Source organism: Naegleria gruberi (assembly GCF_000004985.1).
Source record: "Naegleria gruberi genomic scaffold NAEGRscaffold_39, whole genome shotgun sequence".
NCBI lineage: Eukaryota > Heterolobosea > Eutetramitea > Acrasida > Naegleriidae > Naegleria > Naegleria gruberi.
Window position 1 is genome coordinate 101381 of NW_003163288.1, and position 18766 is coordinate 120146.

Sequence of the window (18766 nt, forward strand, 5' to 3'; positions counted from 1 at the left end):
CAGTGGTGGGAACAGAATTTGTCTCTAAGGAAATGGTGATTATTAATAAAAGGTAATCCATTAACATCTTGGGATTGGTATTTGATCAACTCCATAATTCTAAAAGACAACGCCATCTTTTTTTGCCCTTTGGACAACTTGTGCCATTTGCTTATCCTTTTCTTGTGTGGCAGCTTTGAATTTTTCTTGTTCATAACTAGATTTGAGATCTGAGGGAGAAATGGTAACTAATCTTCCATATTCAAAGATTTCTTCCTTAATTTTGGTGACATTTTTGTAAACACGAGCATTTTCAAGAGATTCTAATCTTGAATTGACTAAGGTGGACAAGTTGTAAGAAAGAGCTTCGGATTTTTCCTTCAAAAAAGCTTGATCATTGGAAGTGAGGTATTTAAGTGATTTGAACATTTCAGCATTGATTCGTTTGGTTTCTTCCAACAAGGTAGCATTGAATCTTCCATATTCGAACGTGTGTATTTCCAAGCTATTTCTCTCAATCGACACAGAGACAATATAAAGTACTTGTTCAATCTCATTCACAACCATTTTACAATTTGCCGAGCTCACAAATAATGGACCCATTGAAAACAATTGAGACCCAGAACCCAAATGTGAAATGCAAATTGAAGACAATGGTCCAGGACTAACTAAACTGAAAACCAGACCTCTTTTTCTATCAAGTGCAAATGTGGAAACTAATTCTCCGTCCTCCCTCAATGAAAAAGCATGTAGAATTGCATGAGTACCATTCTCCAATTTTGCACCGCTCTCATCAATCATCTTAATATGGGTACACTCATTGGAACTTCCAAGATTCATTCCACCATTCAAAGATGGAAAGAGAAATCTCTCTCTATAATGAGCCAATTGAAAATTGTGAAATTTTAAGAATTGTTTCGACTCTAAAGAAATGAAATTCTTTGCATCATTAATTTCACTTCCATTTGGATGATAGCATTCTGAAATAGTTCCATCCAGATTGACTCCACAAATGATTCCAGATTCTTCCTTAATACAAATTCCATTCACACAATTCTCGTCGTGGCCAATCCAAGAAACTTGACCTTTCAAATCCAATTTTACAATGGTTGCTGGTTTGGTGGATTGATCGGAAAAATCATTCAGTAAAACAACAAGTGAATTGTCCACTGAAGAATACTCAATTTGTCTAACGAACACTCTAGTTTCGTCCAAATTGTTTCCAAACATTGTTTCAGATGGATTTTGTGAAAGAATTTGCTCTTTCAAATTGAATGAATGGACAACTTCCAATGTCGAAGCTGATGATGTATAATTTTCCATATTGAAAACCAAAACTTGACCTGTTTTTGCATTCACACAAAACAATTCACTTTTTACCAAACATGGAAGGAATGGAAAACAACCTTCATGTGAAAGAATTGAATTGCTCGGTAAGGAATGAGCAATTGTAGAAACATATCCAAGACCTACTTGTCCATTCTGTTGATCAGCACACTGATTCTTATGAAATCTGGTTGGATTAAATACCAAATATGGAAATTTATCGTTTGGATACACTTGAGAATTGTGGATACTAAATTGGCTGATTAGCTTGTCCATCGTCTTGATTGTATTGATACAATGTTATGAAATCAACACGGATTTGATGTGATGAACTTTTTTTTTGATGAGTTTCAAGAGCCATGACAGTTCGAAACTAAACTAATTTCTTAAGTGTCCAGAACACACAATGAACGGACACGTTTGCAATCACTGACGCACAGACACACCCACTCACCATAATCCACACAAGAGGTCAAATAAATCAATTTTCAGAGTTTAGTTTTCAAAACCGAAAGCTCATAAAAAAATGTCTCAAAACCTTTCTTTAACTTTGGCTGGTTGTTTGGTGACTCCAAGTTTGGCAAGTGTTGATTTTGATAATTCGACACGGACATTGTTGTATTTGTATAAAGGAAAGGTGATTAATGGGAATGTTTCGTCTTTGATTCTTGAAACTAACCCATTGGAATCGAATAATGGCAGTCGAAGGGAAATTTCTGTCGTTTCGACTGAAAGAATTTTGGCTAATCCACGTTTCCACAAGTATGAACACATTCCAGATCAAATACAACTTTACTATCAAGTACATTCTAAATTGAGTGAAAATGTCCTTGTCTATAGAAAAACAGTTCAAGACGAAACTAATCTCTATTCACTTTTGCAAACTCCACAAGATTTGTATTGTGTAAATCCAGTGAGTGGAGATTATGCAACCTATTCGGATGGTTATGTGAAAATTTATAAGAATGTCAATTATTGGGCGAATTCATGTCGTTTGGAGGAAATTAAGCTTTCGAATAATGTGTATAGTTTCGGATTTGCAATGTTGCCACAATCTGAAACTTGTCAATTGCCACGAATCTTACTATTTTCAAGAGAGAAATTGAACTATTTTGAAGGAGAACATTTAATTATGGAAATTCCAATTCCATTCACAGAAGATTGTAAAGTTTCGACTGATTTCAAATTAGGTATCCTATTTATGGCAGATTCAAAGAAAATTCTAGCCCTCGATATCAATAACAAATTCGAAACTCTATTCAGAATTGATTTGGGATTTTATCTAGTGAAAGGAATGACCATTGATGTGGAGAAGAAATTATTATTCATTGGTTCGAAACATTTTATTCACATTTTCAATTATGGTTATTTTGAAACAATTGACCCATTACAACAAGAACAATTACAACAATTCTCAAAGGAATTCATGATGAAAGGTAGATCAATGGATTATCAAGAACAAGTCAAATCCTATTTCAGATCCCTATATAATGATTCCAGTTTGACAGCTGTTCCTCCAAGTGCACCTTCTACCTATAAGGGAGGTGGCTATTGTGAAATTATTCCACAATTAATTCCATACGTGAATGGTCAATCTGTGTTGCCAACTAGTAATACAAGCCAAACTGCAGTTTCTTCCTCTTCTATTGGTGGTGCAACTTCTGTATCGAATGGTTCATCAGCTCCTGTTGTGAATTACAATAATAATTCTGCACAAGTTCAGACAACAACACAAAGAGTTTCTAATCAGCAGCAACAACAAGACACTGATTGTTGTGTTATTCTCTAATAAATATAAAATACAATTAATATTAGTGAACAATAGCTTAATTTCATCAACGGAAGAAGAGATGTGAAGGAAACAACTTTTTTGCATCATTTGATTTTAGGAGCTTGTGTTGTGGTTTTAATAGTGCTACAAAATGTTGTATCAATCCAATGATGAAAATTTGTATTATTTTACTTCTTCACATCATGACAACAATATTTTCAATATTTAAATATAATTTTAATTAATTAGTTTAATATTTATCATCAAGGTTGAAATCCTTCAAGACATTCATATCAAAATACTAATCTACAGAATATTATCAACAACTACAGGCTAAGACGCATTGTAAATTATTTGCGCCACAATATTTTTTGTTTCCACAAACAACCAAACCCACCAACAACTAGAGGAGAAAAATCTAAAAATATTAGAAAAAATGGCTCCACATAAACCACAAGAATTCACTTCATTGGTTCAAAAGTTGAAGAAAATGGACAAGGCAGAAAGAATTAAATTTTACCGAGAACGTACGAAACACATGGCCAACAAACAACAAGCTAAGCAACAACAAGATCACCCTCTCGCTAATAACAAGAGAAAGAAAGAATATTATTCTGATGATGATCAAAATGATGATGATGATCAACATGATGATGATAAACAACAAAGAAAGAAGAGAAAAGAACAAGAAGAACAAAATGATAGAAAGGAAATGTCTGATGACGAATCCGAAGAAGAAACAGACGACGATCAAGAATCAGGTGATGATTCTTCTGACTCTGAATGTGATGAACAAGAAGAAGAATTACAAGAAGAACAACATGAAGAGCAACAACAAGAGGAACCAGAAGTAATAACAATAGATGATGACGAAGAAGATTCTGATGAAGATTCTGATGAAGAAGATTCCGATGAAGAAGAAACCGACAAAGACCAAGAATCAATCGACGCCTCTTCTGAATCAGACAATGATGATGACAATGATGAACTGAGACGATTTTTCCATAGACACTGGCGCGGCTCCAAAGCACAATTTGTCAGAGATTATGGACCTGAGAATGTTGATGCTTCAATTTTTTGCAGATGGTTGAGTAGAAATATTAAGGTCAGCTGGACAAGCTCCTTTGTTAGAAAATACATGGAAGCATTGAGCCAGACTCAAGCTACTGAAGCACTTGCTCACGATGAAGAACATTCAGAGTCAGAAGAGGATAGAGACGAAATGTCTGACGATCAAGCAGAAGAATGGAATGTTGTAAACGATGTAGAGGTGCCAGCGGAACCAGAAATAATAATAATAGATGATGATGATGATGAAGAAGAAGATCAAAACACAGAGGTACATTATTCTCAAGAACAAGAAGAGATGGATAATTGCTTAACAGAACAAACTGAGTACCTCATGAATCATGAGAAACAAGGTGATTGTATGCAAGACGAAGAAGAAATCATTCCTGTAATAGAATGCAATCAAGCCAAGAAAGGAATCATGTTATATCCTCCATCAACACTTCCAAATGGCATACCTTATCACAGATAGATTCATCTCTGAGATATTTTAAATATCTTGTAAATTAATGTACATAAACTCTTTTAGATTCCTTCTTCAACACCTTTTGAATACAGTACAAATTGAGAAAACCCAACTTGTTTGTAATTATCAAACAAATTATATATTTTTAGAAGAAAAAAAATCCCTCACAACAACCACTAAGGGAATGGACAAGAATGCAGGAGGGAAAATTTTGAATGAAGAACACAAAGAGGAAGCAGAAAAAATTAATACTTCGGAAGGTAGTGAAGAAAACAAACTAGAAGGAATGAACAAGAGAAAGAATTTGGATTTTTATCAGCAAAAGACAAAGAAGAGAAAAGAATCCAAAAAAGACACAGATGATGATGAAGCTAGAGAGGAAACCAATAACAACACGCATAACCATGTAATTAATGCAAATGAAGAGGATGAAGAATGTGTGAATGATAACAAAATTGGAGGTAATTTCGAAGAAGAACCAAAAGATAGCACTTCTCAGTTGAAAGAAGTTACATGTCCTCCACCACATCTTCCAAATGGATTGTCCTATAACAGAAATATACCAATAACTATTAGGGACATTCCAATTTAAAATGAAATTAACAGTTATTGTAAAATGAAGATTTGAACGAGAAATTGGTACCACTTGGTGATTTTCCCATATCATTGGAAATTTAATTCGATAGTTGAATAAATTGGAAAAATGGACTAATTCCCTTCATTACAAGTTGGTACTACATATTGAAAATCTATAAAATATGAATTGGTTTCATTTGTTACATAATTGAACACTTTTTTCCACTGTTGTTCCTTCTATATTTTTCTAAAATATTTGAGTCTTGTACAATGATTGTTTGTAATAGTTGTAAATCATCAGGTGAGAAGCTTTTCGACATTTTCATACATTCATTAAATACTAAATCACTCTTCAACTTGTCCTGCGCAGATGCTTCAATAATTCTTGTGTTTTTCAATTGGAATCGAGTAATAATTTGGTTAATTTCATTCTTACAATCAGTAATGGAAATTTGAATTTCTGTTTGTGGAATATCAATCTTGTTAATAACGAAAACCATGGGTAATCCAGCATTTTCGTTAATGTTCAAAATTTTCTTTACCATGCCATTTAAATTTTTCAAGGATTCACTGTTATCCAGAGAGCAGACCAGTATGAAACTCATTGCATCTCTAATATAACCATCTCTTAATGCTGCAAATTCCTCCTGACCAGCTGTTATTGAGCCATTGCATATTTATTTTCAATGGAATTCCAATAAAAATATGATATTGTACTTACCAGTATCCAGAATTTCAGCAAAGACAGGTGCCCCATCAACAGAAACTTCCTTCCTATACGAATCCTCCAGGGTTGGATCATATAAACTAACAAATACACCCTGTATAAATTGAATAGTCAAGGCTGTTTTACCAACCCTTGCTGCATATTTCAATTTAAATTTCACACCAAATAACAATTCAATAATAATTTTCAATAACATTTTAAATATTGAATAACATTCCAAATGATTACAAACCTTCTCCCATAATGACCATTTTAATAATATCCTTTTCCCAAACACTCTTTGAACTCTTCACTGCAGATTTAATAAACCTCATCAATAACAGTTTCCTCCTCAAAACATTCTTTCTAATCATTTCCTCTTTCAATTTGTTTAATTCTTCCCCCAGTGATGCATTCGTTCCTAAATCCACTTGAAATAATTTCCACCAAAATTCCTCCATCAAATACTTGTTAGTTTCTTTGCAGAGTTTGGAATTAAGTGCTTGAAACTTGATAATGCTCAGTGCACATGCCTTCCGAACCGAAAACTCAACTTGTTTAATATCCGAAGGAATTAGAAAAGAGAGAATATGTCGATGTATTTCGTTGGGTAATGAGAGAAAGGCTGATGATGATTGCTTAGTAGACATTTTTTTTAAAGTTTTGTAATCAAACTGTTGTTGTTCATTTGATGTTCCTTTTGATCTTGTTGTGGATGATTACAATAATATAGCTCAACAATGTTCTCATACTTGAATTTGTTGTTGAGTGTACCAACCATTGTTCTTCCACTTGTGCCAAATCAATCTACCGTGCCATTCTTTGTTTTATACATATTTAAATAATACTGGAATATTTCTTTTTTCATCTTCTTTCAGGGAAGTAAATCGATGCTTTTCGGTTTCCCAGGTTGGGGAAGCTTGTAAGGAGGTTATAAAGCAAGAAAATACCCTATCCAGCAGGTGTAAATCTGTTAAGGCCTATTGACTGAAGAATAGAAGAAACTAATGTGTTGTTTGCCATCCCATGAATATTGTCCATACCAACATTAATAGCCTCTTCGTTCACCTCAACTAATCGTTTTGGATTCAAAGAAATAGATTCGCCCAAATTTAAATTGTCATTGGTTAAGGAATGGTAACATTACCTCACTAACATGAGTTAATATGCAAGATTTACAGGCAATTGATAAACTCGAGAAACCAAAGAAAAGTTATGTCTATTATCGTAAACATGAAAAATAATCCACACTCCTACCTAATAAACCTCAAATTTACTCTTGATACAATCCTTAAACTTGATCAGTTACAGTTGGTTATTCTTCACATATTGCATCAACTTGCCTTAATGATCAACAACCGTCTTTTACCGCTCAAAATCGTTAAGGTTCTCAAACATTTTACCGTTGCACAATTTAAAATCATCACCAGAAAAAAACGTTCAAGCTCTTTGCAGACTAGTAGTTAAAAATCGTTGATTGCAACCGCCTTATCATCATCACACAAGCAATTAAATTATTAATATCAACCCAGATACTAAGCATTCACAAAAGTTATAATAATTAAGAACCCTCATCAAATTTATTTACAAAATGGCCACCAACTCGATATCAAATATTGTCTTTGATTATCCAACTGCTCCTCCTTCTCTTGCTACTCATTTGAACGCTCCTGGACATTCGATTCGTAACTCTTCACATCATTTTCATCCAGTAGCCACAGCAAAGATTGGAAAATCATCCTGCAGTAGTAGTGACTCATCTGGTCCAATTCAATCCTCAAGCGAACCTCTAAGAGTACCAACAAGAGTAAATCCAACAAAGAATCAATCTTCCATTTCTTTCATTCCATCTAAGAGTGAAAGCTCAACTAGTGCATCTTCTTCGAATAACAAATCTAACAAGTCACTGAACTCTTCCACTATTAAAGTGACTGAGGTTGGAGCTGTTAGCTCTGTCGAATCACCAAATTTCTGGGCTAGAAAGAGTAGAAATGCTGGATTCAAGAAGGAGGATAATCTCTCCGATGGTTTGGCCACATTCTTATCAGAAAAGAAGACCATTGAAGATGGTCGTCCAGAGAATATCAGTGGTGCTACCCTCAAGAGAAGTATTGCCACACCAGTTCCTAATGAGAAACCAACAAGTAAGGTCAAAACAATTGCTCCACCATCCAATGATGATCCACGCCCTAATAGATTGGCTCAAATTCCACCTCCAGTGATTAAGGAGAAGGCAAGAGGAAAGGCCAAGCTAAAGGAAACACAACCAACTAGACCGACCTTTGCTACTCACTACTAGATCAATTTTTATAATCTCTATTCTTTAATTGTAAATACAAGAACTAAGCCGCCCCGATGATTATCAGACATTAACCATTGAAGAAAATTCAATGGTTTAAATGATGATGATTAGAAATAAAATTATTTTCAAATAATCAATACAATATTGTGTATTTTCTATTGTTGATAGGGAATTATTGCAAATAATAATAAATATTATTATTTATATTTAATATCAAATTTAATTAATATTCTGATAGATCATTTAATAATAAAATTAAAAAATGTTGCAACCACGTTTATTACCAAAAGTCTTGGAACAAATCAACACGGATGGAATTAAAACAACAATACTGTGTAATGTTAACGGATCATTAATTAGTTCAGCATCAACGACAAATACAACATCAGCCAACAGCAGCGAACAACAATTAACCTATCAACAACATCTTCTTCCATCACAACTTAAACATTTGGATAAATTGGTTGCTGCTATTGCTGCCAATATGTGGTACTCTTATCAAAAAGCTGGTAAAACAGCCTTCTCACCATCTCCTATTGAATATGATGAAAACGGAAATGTTATTGAACAAGAACCACAAGATCAAGAGGATCAATTGCCACCACAAGAATTAAAATGTCTATTGGCTGATTGTGAATATGGAAGAATGGCCATCACTGGAGTGAGTAGAAATGTCGTCTTGTGTGTTTGTGCAGAAAAGAATGTACCTTTTGGATTGTTGAACAAAAAGACAACTGTTTTGAGAGAATATCTGTCGGAACCTTTCAAGATTATTGATGAAGCAATTGAGGAGGAAGAGGAAGAAGAATTTTAATTGATTTTATAATAATATTAACAATTTAGAAAATTATTTATTTAATTTAACAATAACTTTATGATTTATTAGGAGAAGAATTTTCAATTATATAAAACAAATTGGAAAAAATCTTAGTGAACCAATAATAATAACCAGCAACACCTTTTTAAAAAACGAAACACGAATAATAGTTTATAATTTTTTGTAAATAAATATTGAATAATAATACATTGAAAAAAGCTCGAAAAGGATCTATCTGAATTCAACACTATCATCACTGTCAGCTCCATATTCATCTTCGTATTCCTCTTCACTGGCATACTCTGATTCATACCCACTAACTTTTCCAGAATTGGAAGGTCTAAAACGAGAACCCAATCTTCTAGAACTTCTCTTATTGCTATCAGAAATTCTTATTGACCTAGTCTTTAATGATCTGACCTCACTTAAATATTCCTTATTTTGTGAATCCATTTCTTGTAATCTGAATTCGAGCATTTTTCTAGTCTTTTCTTCAGTATTCAATTTCTCCCTCAATTGTAGAATCGTATTGATCATTTGCTGATATGATAATTTGTTGATACTAATTATATTATTACTGACTGTACCTTCTATTGTCATTAATTCATCCACTGGATGATCAAGAGCGATCTTTCTTTCATCTTCAAGTTTTTTTTGTTGTTCCATTTTGGCTTGTTTTGCAATCTTGAACTCCTTCTTGGTCAAGACAGCTCCAAAGTTATCAGGATCATTCTTTGCCAATGCGACAAAAGATTCATATCTCTTGAGCACTGATGATAAATTGTCATGCCACATTCTAAGTGAAATGGATGTGTCAACATAATGATAGAGGGAAGGATCTTGTTCTGTAGATCCAAAATCTTCTGTTACAATTACACTAGTGTTAAATCCACCTTTTTGTTGGTAAATGACCTTGATGCCATTTACAGAATCAGTATTGGTCTTTTTTTTTTCTTCCTTTTTACCTGGTTGTTCCTCATCATCATCCTCTACCTTTTCAACAGTCTTGACTTGGTTCATAATTTCCAATTTCTTAATATGATCGTATGGAATTTCACGATCGACAAGAAATTCTGATTGTGCATGACCTTCACTTGTAGTTGATTCACGAATAGTCATGACAACCAAAGATTCACCAGTCAATCTTACCAATCTCAATGGATAAATCATATCAGCACCAACTGATAATTTTTCAACAATACCTCTTGGCATGTGACCTCTGAAATTCTTTGAAGCACCTCCTCTCTTTTGTTCTGTATCAGATCCACTTGAATAATTTTTTGGTTGGAGACCTACGAGAAGTTGCTTTTTGGCAACTCCACCACTAGGTGAGCTTGGAGAGGTACTAGGCGAATTAAACATTGAACCAGCTCTCAAATGTTGCATACCACGAGCACTGAGAGCTCCACTTTGAGTTGAAGTTGTAGAGGTTGCACTCTTCTTGACCCACAATTGATCACGAGACAAATTCTTTGAACCCTTAAGCTCTATATCATAAGGTGAATCATTTTCAAAAATTTGAGAATAATTCACAACGAGTACTGACACAATTGCACAAATAGTTGGAGTATCCTTAAGAGAATTCATTGCAAAAGCAGATGGATCATCTCTCTTCAAATCACCATTCTCATCCTCCTCTTCAGAGGGAGCCCACAATAAATTCGGACCCAAAACCAGTGCAACATTCTCATCATTCATCATGGTTACCTCACGATTCTTCACAATCAATGCACACAAGGCCATCAACCTCTCCAACACTACAATATTCCTCTCCGACATGCTTCTCACAATTCCTCTCAATTCAATCACCCTCTCACGTGTAATACTCGACTCGGCACCACTCGTCGATTCATTTTCTTCTTCTGATGCTGCTGAGGAGGAATTGGCGCCAAACAAATTACATAATTTACGATAGAATCGAGCTTCAATCAGCGGCTGAGGCAACTCTCTCAGGTACATCTTCAACAAGCTGGCAATGGCATTCGGATCAGTGCCTGGCATGATGGGTTTATAGTTGGAATTGTTGGCCTCTTCGAATTGTTGTTTGAGTGCCTCGGTATGACGCAGAGAACCACTCACACGAAAGATGCCCAATACCTGACCATGAATGGCAATGTAGGAACAGAGCATGTCGATAAAGTCTGGAACTGGTGGAAGATCGGCTCCACTAGTGCTGCTGCTTGATGATGATGAGAGTTTTTGTTCCTTGTGGAAGAGAAATCCTAATGGTCTGCCAAAGATTTTGTTCACTTTGAATTGTTGGAATGTTGTTATTAGAAAGGTTGTTATTATTATTCGAAAGTGGATTAAATTGATGAGCCAATTCATAAGTTGTTGTTGTGTTTGTGAAAGTGATGGCAGTTGTTAAATTTGACAAGTAAGAGTTGTCAACAATATAAAGCGGATTAAAAAGATGATGATGATCAAGAACGTGTGTGAATGTAATCAATAATCAAAATTTGTATCCTAAGCAAACACAGATAATCTAATAACTTGTACTTACTCTCTTGGGGTGGTATTGGTGGTGATAATTGTAAATGCATAGTATTTTCTCTACTAATAAACATTGCATATGTGGATTGACCAATACTGTCATTCATTTGGACGTGAATTAATTCCTTTAAGAGTTCCTTTCTCTTCTTCTTTGGATCTTTCTGTTTAGAGAGCACTGATTTTTCAATATCGGAAGGTAGAAGAGCAAATTTATGTTTGGAAAGTTTTGGCATACATCTTTCTTGGATGAATTGATCCATGACTTGACTGAAGGTTTCGTCAGATCGAACACCATCTAGACGAAAGGTTTCTACTTCATTGATGTGAATATTAACACACAATTGTGTTACATCATCAGATAGAGAAGACATTTTTTTACTGTGTGATGACAAGTGATCGCCTCTTGGTCAAGTTTTCTCAAATCAGTGAATGTTTTTTCTTCGTTGTCAACAAATCTTTGAATGGATCCTTATTGATTTTTCTTATGGTTAAGCCATAGTTATAACTGCTAGTTCTATCTTATCGTTGGATTGAATAGTATTGTTGTAATTTGTCCTTTTTTAAAACTTTTTTCTGTTGGATAATTTATTTGAAGAATTTACAAAATAATTTATAGGTTAGATTTGGTTTTTGTGTCCATACGAGACAGACACAACTCTAGGTGTTAAATGATCATTCCGATACGATCCTCCAATAATAATTATTAATTAATATTGAAAAGGATGATTTCCAAAATTTAATCCGTAAAGGCAGCAAGTGCATTATCAAACTTTGACATGACAGTCTCTGTAACTTGTTGTAAATTAACTAATCCTTCTTCAAGAGTTTCCTTTGCAGTATACTTTTCACCAACAGTTTGGAGTCTCAAATTCATCTTGGCTTCAAGTGGATGAGGAACAGTGTAACCACAGAAGCTAACTTTCTTATTCTTCATTAACATGTGTCTAACAGAGTTACCCATTGTGTGGCTTTCCTTGTGGAAGATAAAAGTAGAAACGGAAGCATCAGGTCCGAGATGAATTTCAATATTTGCTGTGATAGCAGCGTGATCTTGAACGATAGATTGTTCCTTCTTCTTTTTCTTTTTTTTATCGGTTTTTGATGAGGAATCACCTTGTTCATCTTGCATAGTGGCGTCTTCTTCGGCTTCCACTTCGAGAAGTTCTTCATCAAGGTAACTTGGTTTATCTTCGTTTTCAGAGTCAGACATTTTTTTTCAATTTATTTTTTGATATTTTTCATTAATTATTTTTCTTCGCCTCTATAAACTTGCAGCAAGTGTGAGAGACAACCAAGTAATATATAGAAGATAACACTCTGTAACAACCAACACATCACAATATTATTCAACTATTCTGTTTGTTCAAAGTCTACCCATGAAAAGAAGTTTTTTAAAAATAACAAGGAAGTGAGGTGGCAAAGATTTGGACTTATCACTGCGTATCCGATATTATTGTGTTTCAGATTAAAAAAATTCAAATATCGTCTATATCATCATGGGTAATGAGGTTACCAAGCTCTCCCCGGAGGAGTTGAAGAATCGGCAGATTCAGAAAGTCGATATGGAGATGAGCAGAAAGATGCAGAAGGGTAGTAGATACAATAGTATGTATTGGTTTGATTGTATTTGTGTTGAAAAGTTTTGATTCCGAATTGTTGTTGGTAAATAATCAACACCATCACGTAACTAAAAATAATAATAATTTATTGGAAAATTGGAAATAATGATCATGTGAATATTAATATTTTCTAATTGGAATTATATATTTTGCAATGAATGATGAATAACAATAATAGTGAAGGTACTTTTGAAGGGTGATCGTAATTCAGGAAAAACCATGTTGTTCAGAAGACTTCAAGGGCAACCATTTAGTGAAGCCTACATTCCTTCAACCGCAATTTCTACAGCTCATGTTCATTGGAATTACAAGGCCAGTGATGATACAGTAGTAGTTGAAGTTTGGGATGTTGTTGACAAGGGAAAGTTGAATGGTATCACAAATTATGAGGATGCTGTAATTGATGAAGAAGATAATCAACCAACTCCAGAACAACTTCAACTCAAAGCTCAAGCAATGGCTAAATCAACAGAGTATGAAGTGGAACAATTGAAAAAGAAAACTAGTTCACCAGCTGTAACAAATTCACCAAATTTTGGAGATCATCAATTGACTGTTATTGATGCCAATATTGTAGATGTTTACAAACATTGTAATGCTGTATTATTAGTCTTTGATATTACCAAACCTTGGACATGGGAATATGTAAAGAATGAAATTGAGAACAAAGTTCCAGAAGGTGTTGAAATTGCTGTCATTGCAAATTGTAAAGATTTGGAAAATAAGAGAGTTGTTACACAAAATGAAGTTACTGAATTTTGTGCTAGAAGAGGAGTTTTCATCATTGAATGCAGTGGCTTGAATTGTTATGGATTGAAGGAGATTTACACTTGGTTAAACATTCCATTCTTAAAACTCAAAATTGACATTACAAAGAAGCAATTGAATATTTTGGAAGAGGAATTACAATTCGGAAAGGAAGAAGTGGATCTCTACTTGAAAACATCCAATTATGCCAATCACTTGCAATCTCTCAAAGAAAAGAAGAAGGCAACCAGTGGGTTCACAGAAGAACTTGCCAATCGTAAGGTAGCTGTTAAGAGACCAACATTGCCACCATCTACACCACCTCCTTCAACCAATCACACTGCTCTCCCACAAGCATCTCAAGTTCACAGACCACCAACCACAACAACTGTTCAACACAATACTCCAGATGCCACCTCTATTCCACATCATCAACCTCAACCACAAACTCAATCACCTGTTCCACCACAAGTCAGATCTGCTCAACCAACCACTCCACAATCTGCTACACCTACTCCAAAAACAAATTCAGGTGGAGGAGGTTTCTTCTCTGCAGCTCTCTCTTACTTTGGCGGATCTAGTAAGGAAACACCAAAACCTCAACCTCCAAAGGCTGTCCTTCAACCAGTTATTACTGAAAGTAAGGAAAAGGTTGACATTAATAATTTCTATGCTGGAAATGATGATGAAGATGCTTTCTATTCTGACGAAGGTGAACAATATGCAAGCACCAATGTCACTACAAGTAGATCTATGGAAGATGAAGAGGATTCTCCATCAACAAAACCTAAAAAGAAAACTACTAAGAAGTCAACAAAATCTAAAAAGTCAACCAAGAAATCAAAGAAGGTTGAAAGTGAAGATGAAGAGGAAGAAGAGGACGAAGATTTCAGAGATAGACCAATGATTGACCAATCTGTTAATGAATCTATGGAAGAATTATATGTTCCTGTATCCAAACAATCATTCAAAAAGTCAGTTTTGGCTGCCACTACTAGCAGTCCTAGTCCAAAGGAAACTCCAAAACCTGAACCAGTTATTGTCAAGAAGGAAATCCCAACTCTTTCAAAGGAAGAAATTGCTGTAGAGGATGATAACGGTTTCTACAGTGAAGAGGAAGAAACCAAAGTGGAGGAAGAAGACACTTATGAAGATGCTTTTGCCACCACTACTGACACTAACACTGCACCAGTTACAACTCAAGAAGATGAAGAAGAAAACTTTTATGGAGATGAAATTAAGGAAACCTCAATGGATATTGTCCCAGAAACTAATGAATCATTCTACGATGACGAAGAAGAAAAGGTACAAGAAGAACCAGTTGAACCTCCAAAGCCAGCCATTGTCTCTTCTCCAGTTGTTCAAGTTGAAGAACAAAAGCCTGAAGAACCAAAGCAATCAATCTTCTCCCAAAGATCCTACTATGAAGAGGAAGAAGAAAAGCCAAAGAAGAAAAAGTCCACTAAAAAGGCATCAACCAAGAAATCATCTGCTGAAACTTCTGAAGAAAAACCAAAGAAGAAAAAGAAGAAACCAAAAGCACCAGCTGCAGAAGAGAGCCAGCCATCTGTTCCAACTGGCTATGAAGAAATATAAAGTTTCAATAAATTATTGATAGAACAAACTTGAGTAATAATACTTGAGAGTTCTTTGATTACAAAATATGAAATCACGTTTTGGAATTTTAATTATAATTATTAATTACAAAAAAAATGCATAATCAATTAGTAAAGAAGATTTTGGAAACCTCCAACAAGGCCACACAAATCAAGACTCTCCTACCAATTGCTACAAAAACAATTGATCATGAATCAGATGGAGCACTGGTAGGTGTTTTATTGAAAATCATTATAAAAAACAATATATGAATTAAATCTTTGAATATTTCGGAATTAATAATATAATGATTGGAATGATAAAATAGTATCAAGTAAGAATTGCAGTAGGAGGATACTTGAAAACAAGTAATTTGGAAAAGGAAATTGAAAAGGAACAAGAATCAAAGAAGGAAAAGGTTCAAACACCTCCACCACAAGAACCAAAGGAAAATAATAACCTTACTCAGGATCCATTCAGACCTATCGATGAGACACTTCTTGTAAAACATGTGGAGCCTTATCATACAGTTGTTTTGAACAAATTTATGGTCATTCCTGAACATTTGTTGATTGTTACGAAAGAGTTTGAGCCACAAACTGATAATTTGAGTGTTGGAGATTTTGAATCAATTGTAAATACTATGAGCGAGCTTAATGGAGATAGGGATGATTATATTTGTTTCTATAATCGTGGACTTTATTCTGGAGCTTCTCAACCTCACAAACATGTTCAAATTGTTCCAAAGAGGGAGAGAAATGAAAATTTGGAATGGAGTGATAAAGAGCAATTCCCACTTCCTAAAAAGTTTGATTTATATGCTGACGAGTCAGGAAATTCATTGAGAGAATGCATAGATTTCCCATTCATTCATCAAATCAGATCTATCAAAGATTGTTTCGAAAAGCCAGATTCAAAGGAAATTGTAAAATCACTCACTGAGGTCTATAACTCAATGTTAAAGGAATTGGATATGTATGATGAAAAACAAGTTACCGAGGAAGAAGAACGATTCATGGATGTTCAATGTTTGGATGGAGAGATTAAGAAGATTAACTTGTCCACCAAAAAGTATCCAAGTTATAATCTTCTCTTCTCTAAAAAGTGGATGGTTGTTGTGCCTAGAAGAAATGAAAACTTTATGGGAATTTCATGTAATTCTCTGGCCTTCTTGCATGGTTTCTTCTGTAGATCTGATGAATATTGGGAACGCTTAAAGACTGAAATTCAAATCCCAAGATTGTTGGCTCACGTTACATTCCCAAAAGATAACTAAGTGTTGAGCATTATTGTTGAATAAAATACAATATTTATTTGGAGATAATTTCCAACTCTGGGAAATCTTGTTTTCTGAATAACTGCAAACCATTTACACCTAGCTTATTACCACCAAATATTAATTCATCCAATAATTCCTTTTCCAAAATTTTACTCAACTCACTTGTACCCTCGAAACCAATGAGATTTCTTTCGAGGTTGACTGATTTGATATTCTTATGTTTTGAATTATTTTTCATGATGGCATCACTCAATACTGTTGCACCTTCATTACCAATTTGATTAGCACCCAAATCCAAGCAAGTTAATTGAGGGCTGAGCTTTTCGAGAATACTTGCAACCGCTTGGGCACCTTCATCAGAAATCTTATTATGATGTAAGTTAAGAGTTTGCACATAGAATACAGAGTGAAGAGATGCCAAAGCATTGACAAAGGTCTTGCACCCTTCATTTCCAATCTTATTGTAGGAGAGATCAATTTCGAGCAATCTCAACATGCCAGAGGTTGGCAATGCTTCGCTCAAGAGAGCCACTTGCTTATCGTCAATATTGTTGTGGGACAAATTAATAGAGGTCAATGTCTTATTTGATTGTAAAACTTGTGTTAATGGTTCCAAGTTGGAAAGTCCACATCCTGAAATATCTAATTTTGTGATTGACTTGTTTGTGACAAGGGCTTCACATAAAATTGACAAGTTCAATACGTTTGGATTATTCTTCAGCACGAGAGTATGTAAAAATTCGTGATATTTGAGTGGTTCTTTGATTGCCATCAAATCTTCAACTTGTTTCAATTTACAGGTAAAGACCTTTCTCTTGTGAATAGTATTGAAAAAGTCAGTAACTTGTTCATTAATTGAACCAGAGCACAAATTCTTATAGTACAACATTGTAATCTTGTTATTGATGGCAATATACCAAGAACGACGTTCATCTTCACTACCACCTTCAACATCAAAGTACAATGTACGTCCAACTGCATCATCATCATCGTCGTCATCATCTCCTGCGTCACCACTTGATGCTTCACTTTCTTCATCCATTTGAAGGAGGAAACGATTATTCATACCGTCAGATGTGAAAGTTGAATCCTTTGGTGTATAAAGCTCCAAACATCCTTTAAAATCATCAGTTCTACTTTTTGCAAATCTAATAATTTGGGTACCATCCAAAACAATTTTACCCTTTCTATTCGATTCCAATAAAAATTAAAAATAAATTCAAAATAAAATCACACAAATCACATCAAAATTATAATGCACAAAAATAATTAATGAACTAGACAATTCCAAAAAACCACTTACAACTTATTCTTCTTTGCAGTATAATAACTCAATGTATTACTACTCAAAACAAACCATCTCTTCTTCCAATTCTTTCTAAATCTACCTTCCTTCACCAACCATCCTTCCTTATCAACCTGCTCACTACTTCTAGCCACAATCTTCTCCTTCTCCGATTTCTTCTTACCTCCCGAAGTCAACAACTCCAACTGCTCTCTAAACACAGAGTCCTTGTTGTGGTACTTTTTTCTCGCGTCGGCAAAGAACGTATGAAACAAATCCAATTCTGGATCACTTAAATCTTTTGGCGGTGGCGGGAAAGTTATCGTAGTTGCATTGGCGCCAGAATTGTTATTAGAAGCAGAATTATTATTGTTATTGGATGATGAAGATGATTGGACGGGAACTTTATCAAAGACTGAGAATGGATGAATATCGTACTTGTAGATGGCTTCATCGAGATCGTTTTGAATATAATTGGATGAGTGGATGGAATCTTCCTTTCCGATACCTTGTGTATTAAAGTCCTTCTTGAGACCAGTGGCTACTTTGATGACTGTTGGTGAGGAGTGTTGGCGACCGTAGTTTTTTAATTCACCCTCGAGGTCTTTTTCATTGTTGCCTCCGAACATTTTTTTTTGATGGGAAATTTGTTGTGAAATGATTTGTGACATTTTCAATTCGGAACGAATCTGTTGGTATGTACTGGAATTGTGTGTGGCACACACAAGAATTGTTG

The 18766-nt window shown here is 34.6% G+C and overlaps 10 protein-coding genes across 10 annotated transcripts; 5 read left to right on the forward strand and 5 right to left on the reverse strand.

Moving 5' to 3' along the window:
- Positions 1-99: 99 nt before the first annotated feature.
- On the reverse strand, positions 100-1581 carry NAEGRDRAFT_70233 (uncharacterized protein; the record flags this gene model as incomplete). Its single annotated transcript, XM_002674575.1, has 1 exon — positions 100-1581. One exon carries the CDS (start codon positions 1579-1581, stop codon positions 100-102), a length of 1482 nt encoding a protein of 493 aa, XP_002674621.1.
- A 250-nt stretch (positions 1582-1831) lies between these two features.
- Positions 1832-3094, forward strand: NAEGRDRAFT_50837 (uncharacterized protein; the record flags this gene model as incomplete). Its single annotated transcript, XM_002674479.1, has 1 exon — positions 1832-3094. The coding sequence occupies one exon, from the start codon at positions 1832-1834 to the stop codon at positions 3092-3094; it is 1263 nt and encodes a 420-aa protein (XP_002674525.1).
- A 418-nt stretch (positions 3095-3512) lies between these two features.
- Positions 3513-5202, forward strand: NAEGRDRAFT_50838 (uncharacterized protein; the record flags this gene model as incomplete). The annotated part of the gene is made up of 2 exons (XM_002674480.1): positions 3513-4497; positions 4760-5202. The coding sequence occupies 2 exons, from the start codon at positions 3513-3515 to the stop codon at positions 5200-5202; spliced, it is 1428 nt and encodes a 475-aa protein (XP_002674526.1).
- A 184-nt stretch (positions 5203-5386) lies between these two features.
- On the reverse strand, positions 5387-6542 carry NAEGRDRAFT_70237 (ras family small GTPase; the record flags this gene model as incomplete). The annotated part of the gene is made up of 3 exons (XM_002674576.1): positions 5387-5841; positions 5908-6048; positions 6146-6542. 3 exons carry the CDS (start codon positions 6540-6542, stop codon positions 5387-5389), a joined length of 993 nt encoding a protein of 330 aa, XP_002674622.1.
- A 941-nt stretch (positions 6543-7483) lies between these two features.
- On the forward strand, positions 7484-8191 carry NAEGRDRAFT_70238 (uncharacterized protein; the record flags this gene model as incomplete). Its single annotated transcript, XM_002674481.1, has 1 exon — positions 7484-8191. One exon carries the CDS (start codon positions 7484-7486, stop codon positions 8189-8191), a length of 708 nt encoding a protein of 235 aa, XP_002674527.1.
- A 265-nt stretch (positions 8192-8456) lies between these two features.
- NAEGRDRAFT_50840 (uncharacterized protein) lies at positions 8457-9008 on the forward strand (the record flags this gene model as incomplete). Its single annotated transcript, XM_002674482.1, has 1 exon — positions 8457-9008. One exon carries the CDS (start codon positions 8457-8459, stop codon positions 9006-9008), a length of 552 nt encoding a protein of 183 aa, XP_002674528.1.
- A 45-nt stretch (positions 9009-9053) lies between these two features.
- Positions 9054-11917, reverse strand: NAEGRDRAFT_80572 (rho GTPase activating protein). The gene is made up of 3 exons (XM_002674577.1): positions 11515-11917; positions 9599-11260; positions 9054-9551 (listed from the first exon to the last, which is right to left on the reverse strand). Exons 1-3 carry the CDS (start codon positions 11873-11875, stop codon positions 9505-9507), a joined length of 2070 nt encoding a protein of 689 aa, XP_002674623.1. The 5' UTR covers positions 11876-11917; the 3' UTR covers positions 9054-9504.
- A 143-nt stretch (positions 11918-12060) lies between these two features.
- NAEGRDRAFT_80573 (13 to 16 kDa subunit of RNA polymerase) lies at positions 12061-12714 on the reverse strand (the record flags this gene model as incomplete). The annotated part of the gene is made up of 1 exon (XM_002674578.1): positions 12061-12714. One exon carries the CDS (start codon positions 12712-12714, stop codon positions 12241-12243), a length of 474 nt encoding a protein of 157 aa, XP_002674624.1. The 3' UTR covers positions 12061-12240.
- Positions 12715-12912: 198 nt separating this feature from the next.
- Positions 12913-15532, forward strand: AM47 (uncharacterized protein). Its single transcript, XM_002674483.1, has 2 exons — positions 12913-13109; positions 13302-15532. Exons 1-2 carry the CDS (start codon positions 13001-13003, stop codon positions 15464-15466), a joined length of 2274 nt encoding a protein of 757 aa, XP_002674529.1. The 5' UTR covers positions 12913-13000; the 3' UTR covers positions 15467-15532.
- A 1225-nt stretch (positions 15533-16757) lies between these two features.
- NAEGRDRAFT_80575 (uncharacterized protein) lies at positions 16758-18659 on the reverse strand (the record flags this gene model as incomplete). The annotated part of the gene is made up of 3 exons (XM_002674579.1): positions 16758-16914; positions 16948-17932; positions 18049-18659. The coding sequence occupies 3 exons, from the start codon at positions 18657-18659 to the stop codon at positions 16777-16779; spliced, it is 1734 nt and encodes a 577-aa protein (XP_002674625.1). The 3' UTR covers positions 16758-16776.
- Between the last annotated feature and the right edge of the window lie 107 nt (positions 18660-18766).

Coding starts and splice junctions, on each gene's coding strand:
- NAEGRDRAFT_80572 (XM_002674577.1), bottom strand. CDS start 11,875: ATGTCTTCTCTATCTGATGATGTAACACAATTGTGTGTTAATATTCAC. Junction 11,261..11,514: donor ACCAATACCACCCCAAGAGA/GTAAGTACAAGT, acceptor AACAATTCAAAG/TGAACAAAATCTTTGGCAGA. Junction 9,552..9,598: donor TGAATTAATGACAATAGAAG/GTACAGTCAGTA, acceptor TTATCATATCAG/CAAATGATCAATACGATTCT.
- AM47 (XM_002674483.1), top strand. CDS start 13,001: ATGGGTAATGAGGTTACCAAGCTCTCCCCGGAGGAGTTGAAGAATCGG. Junction 13,110..13,301: donor GAAGGGTAGTAGATACAATA/GTATGTATTGGT, acceptor TAACAATAATAG/TGAAGGTACTTTTGAAGGGT.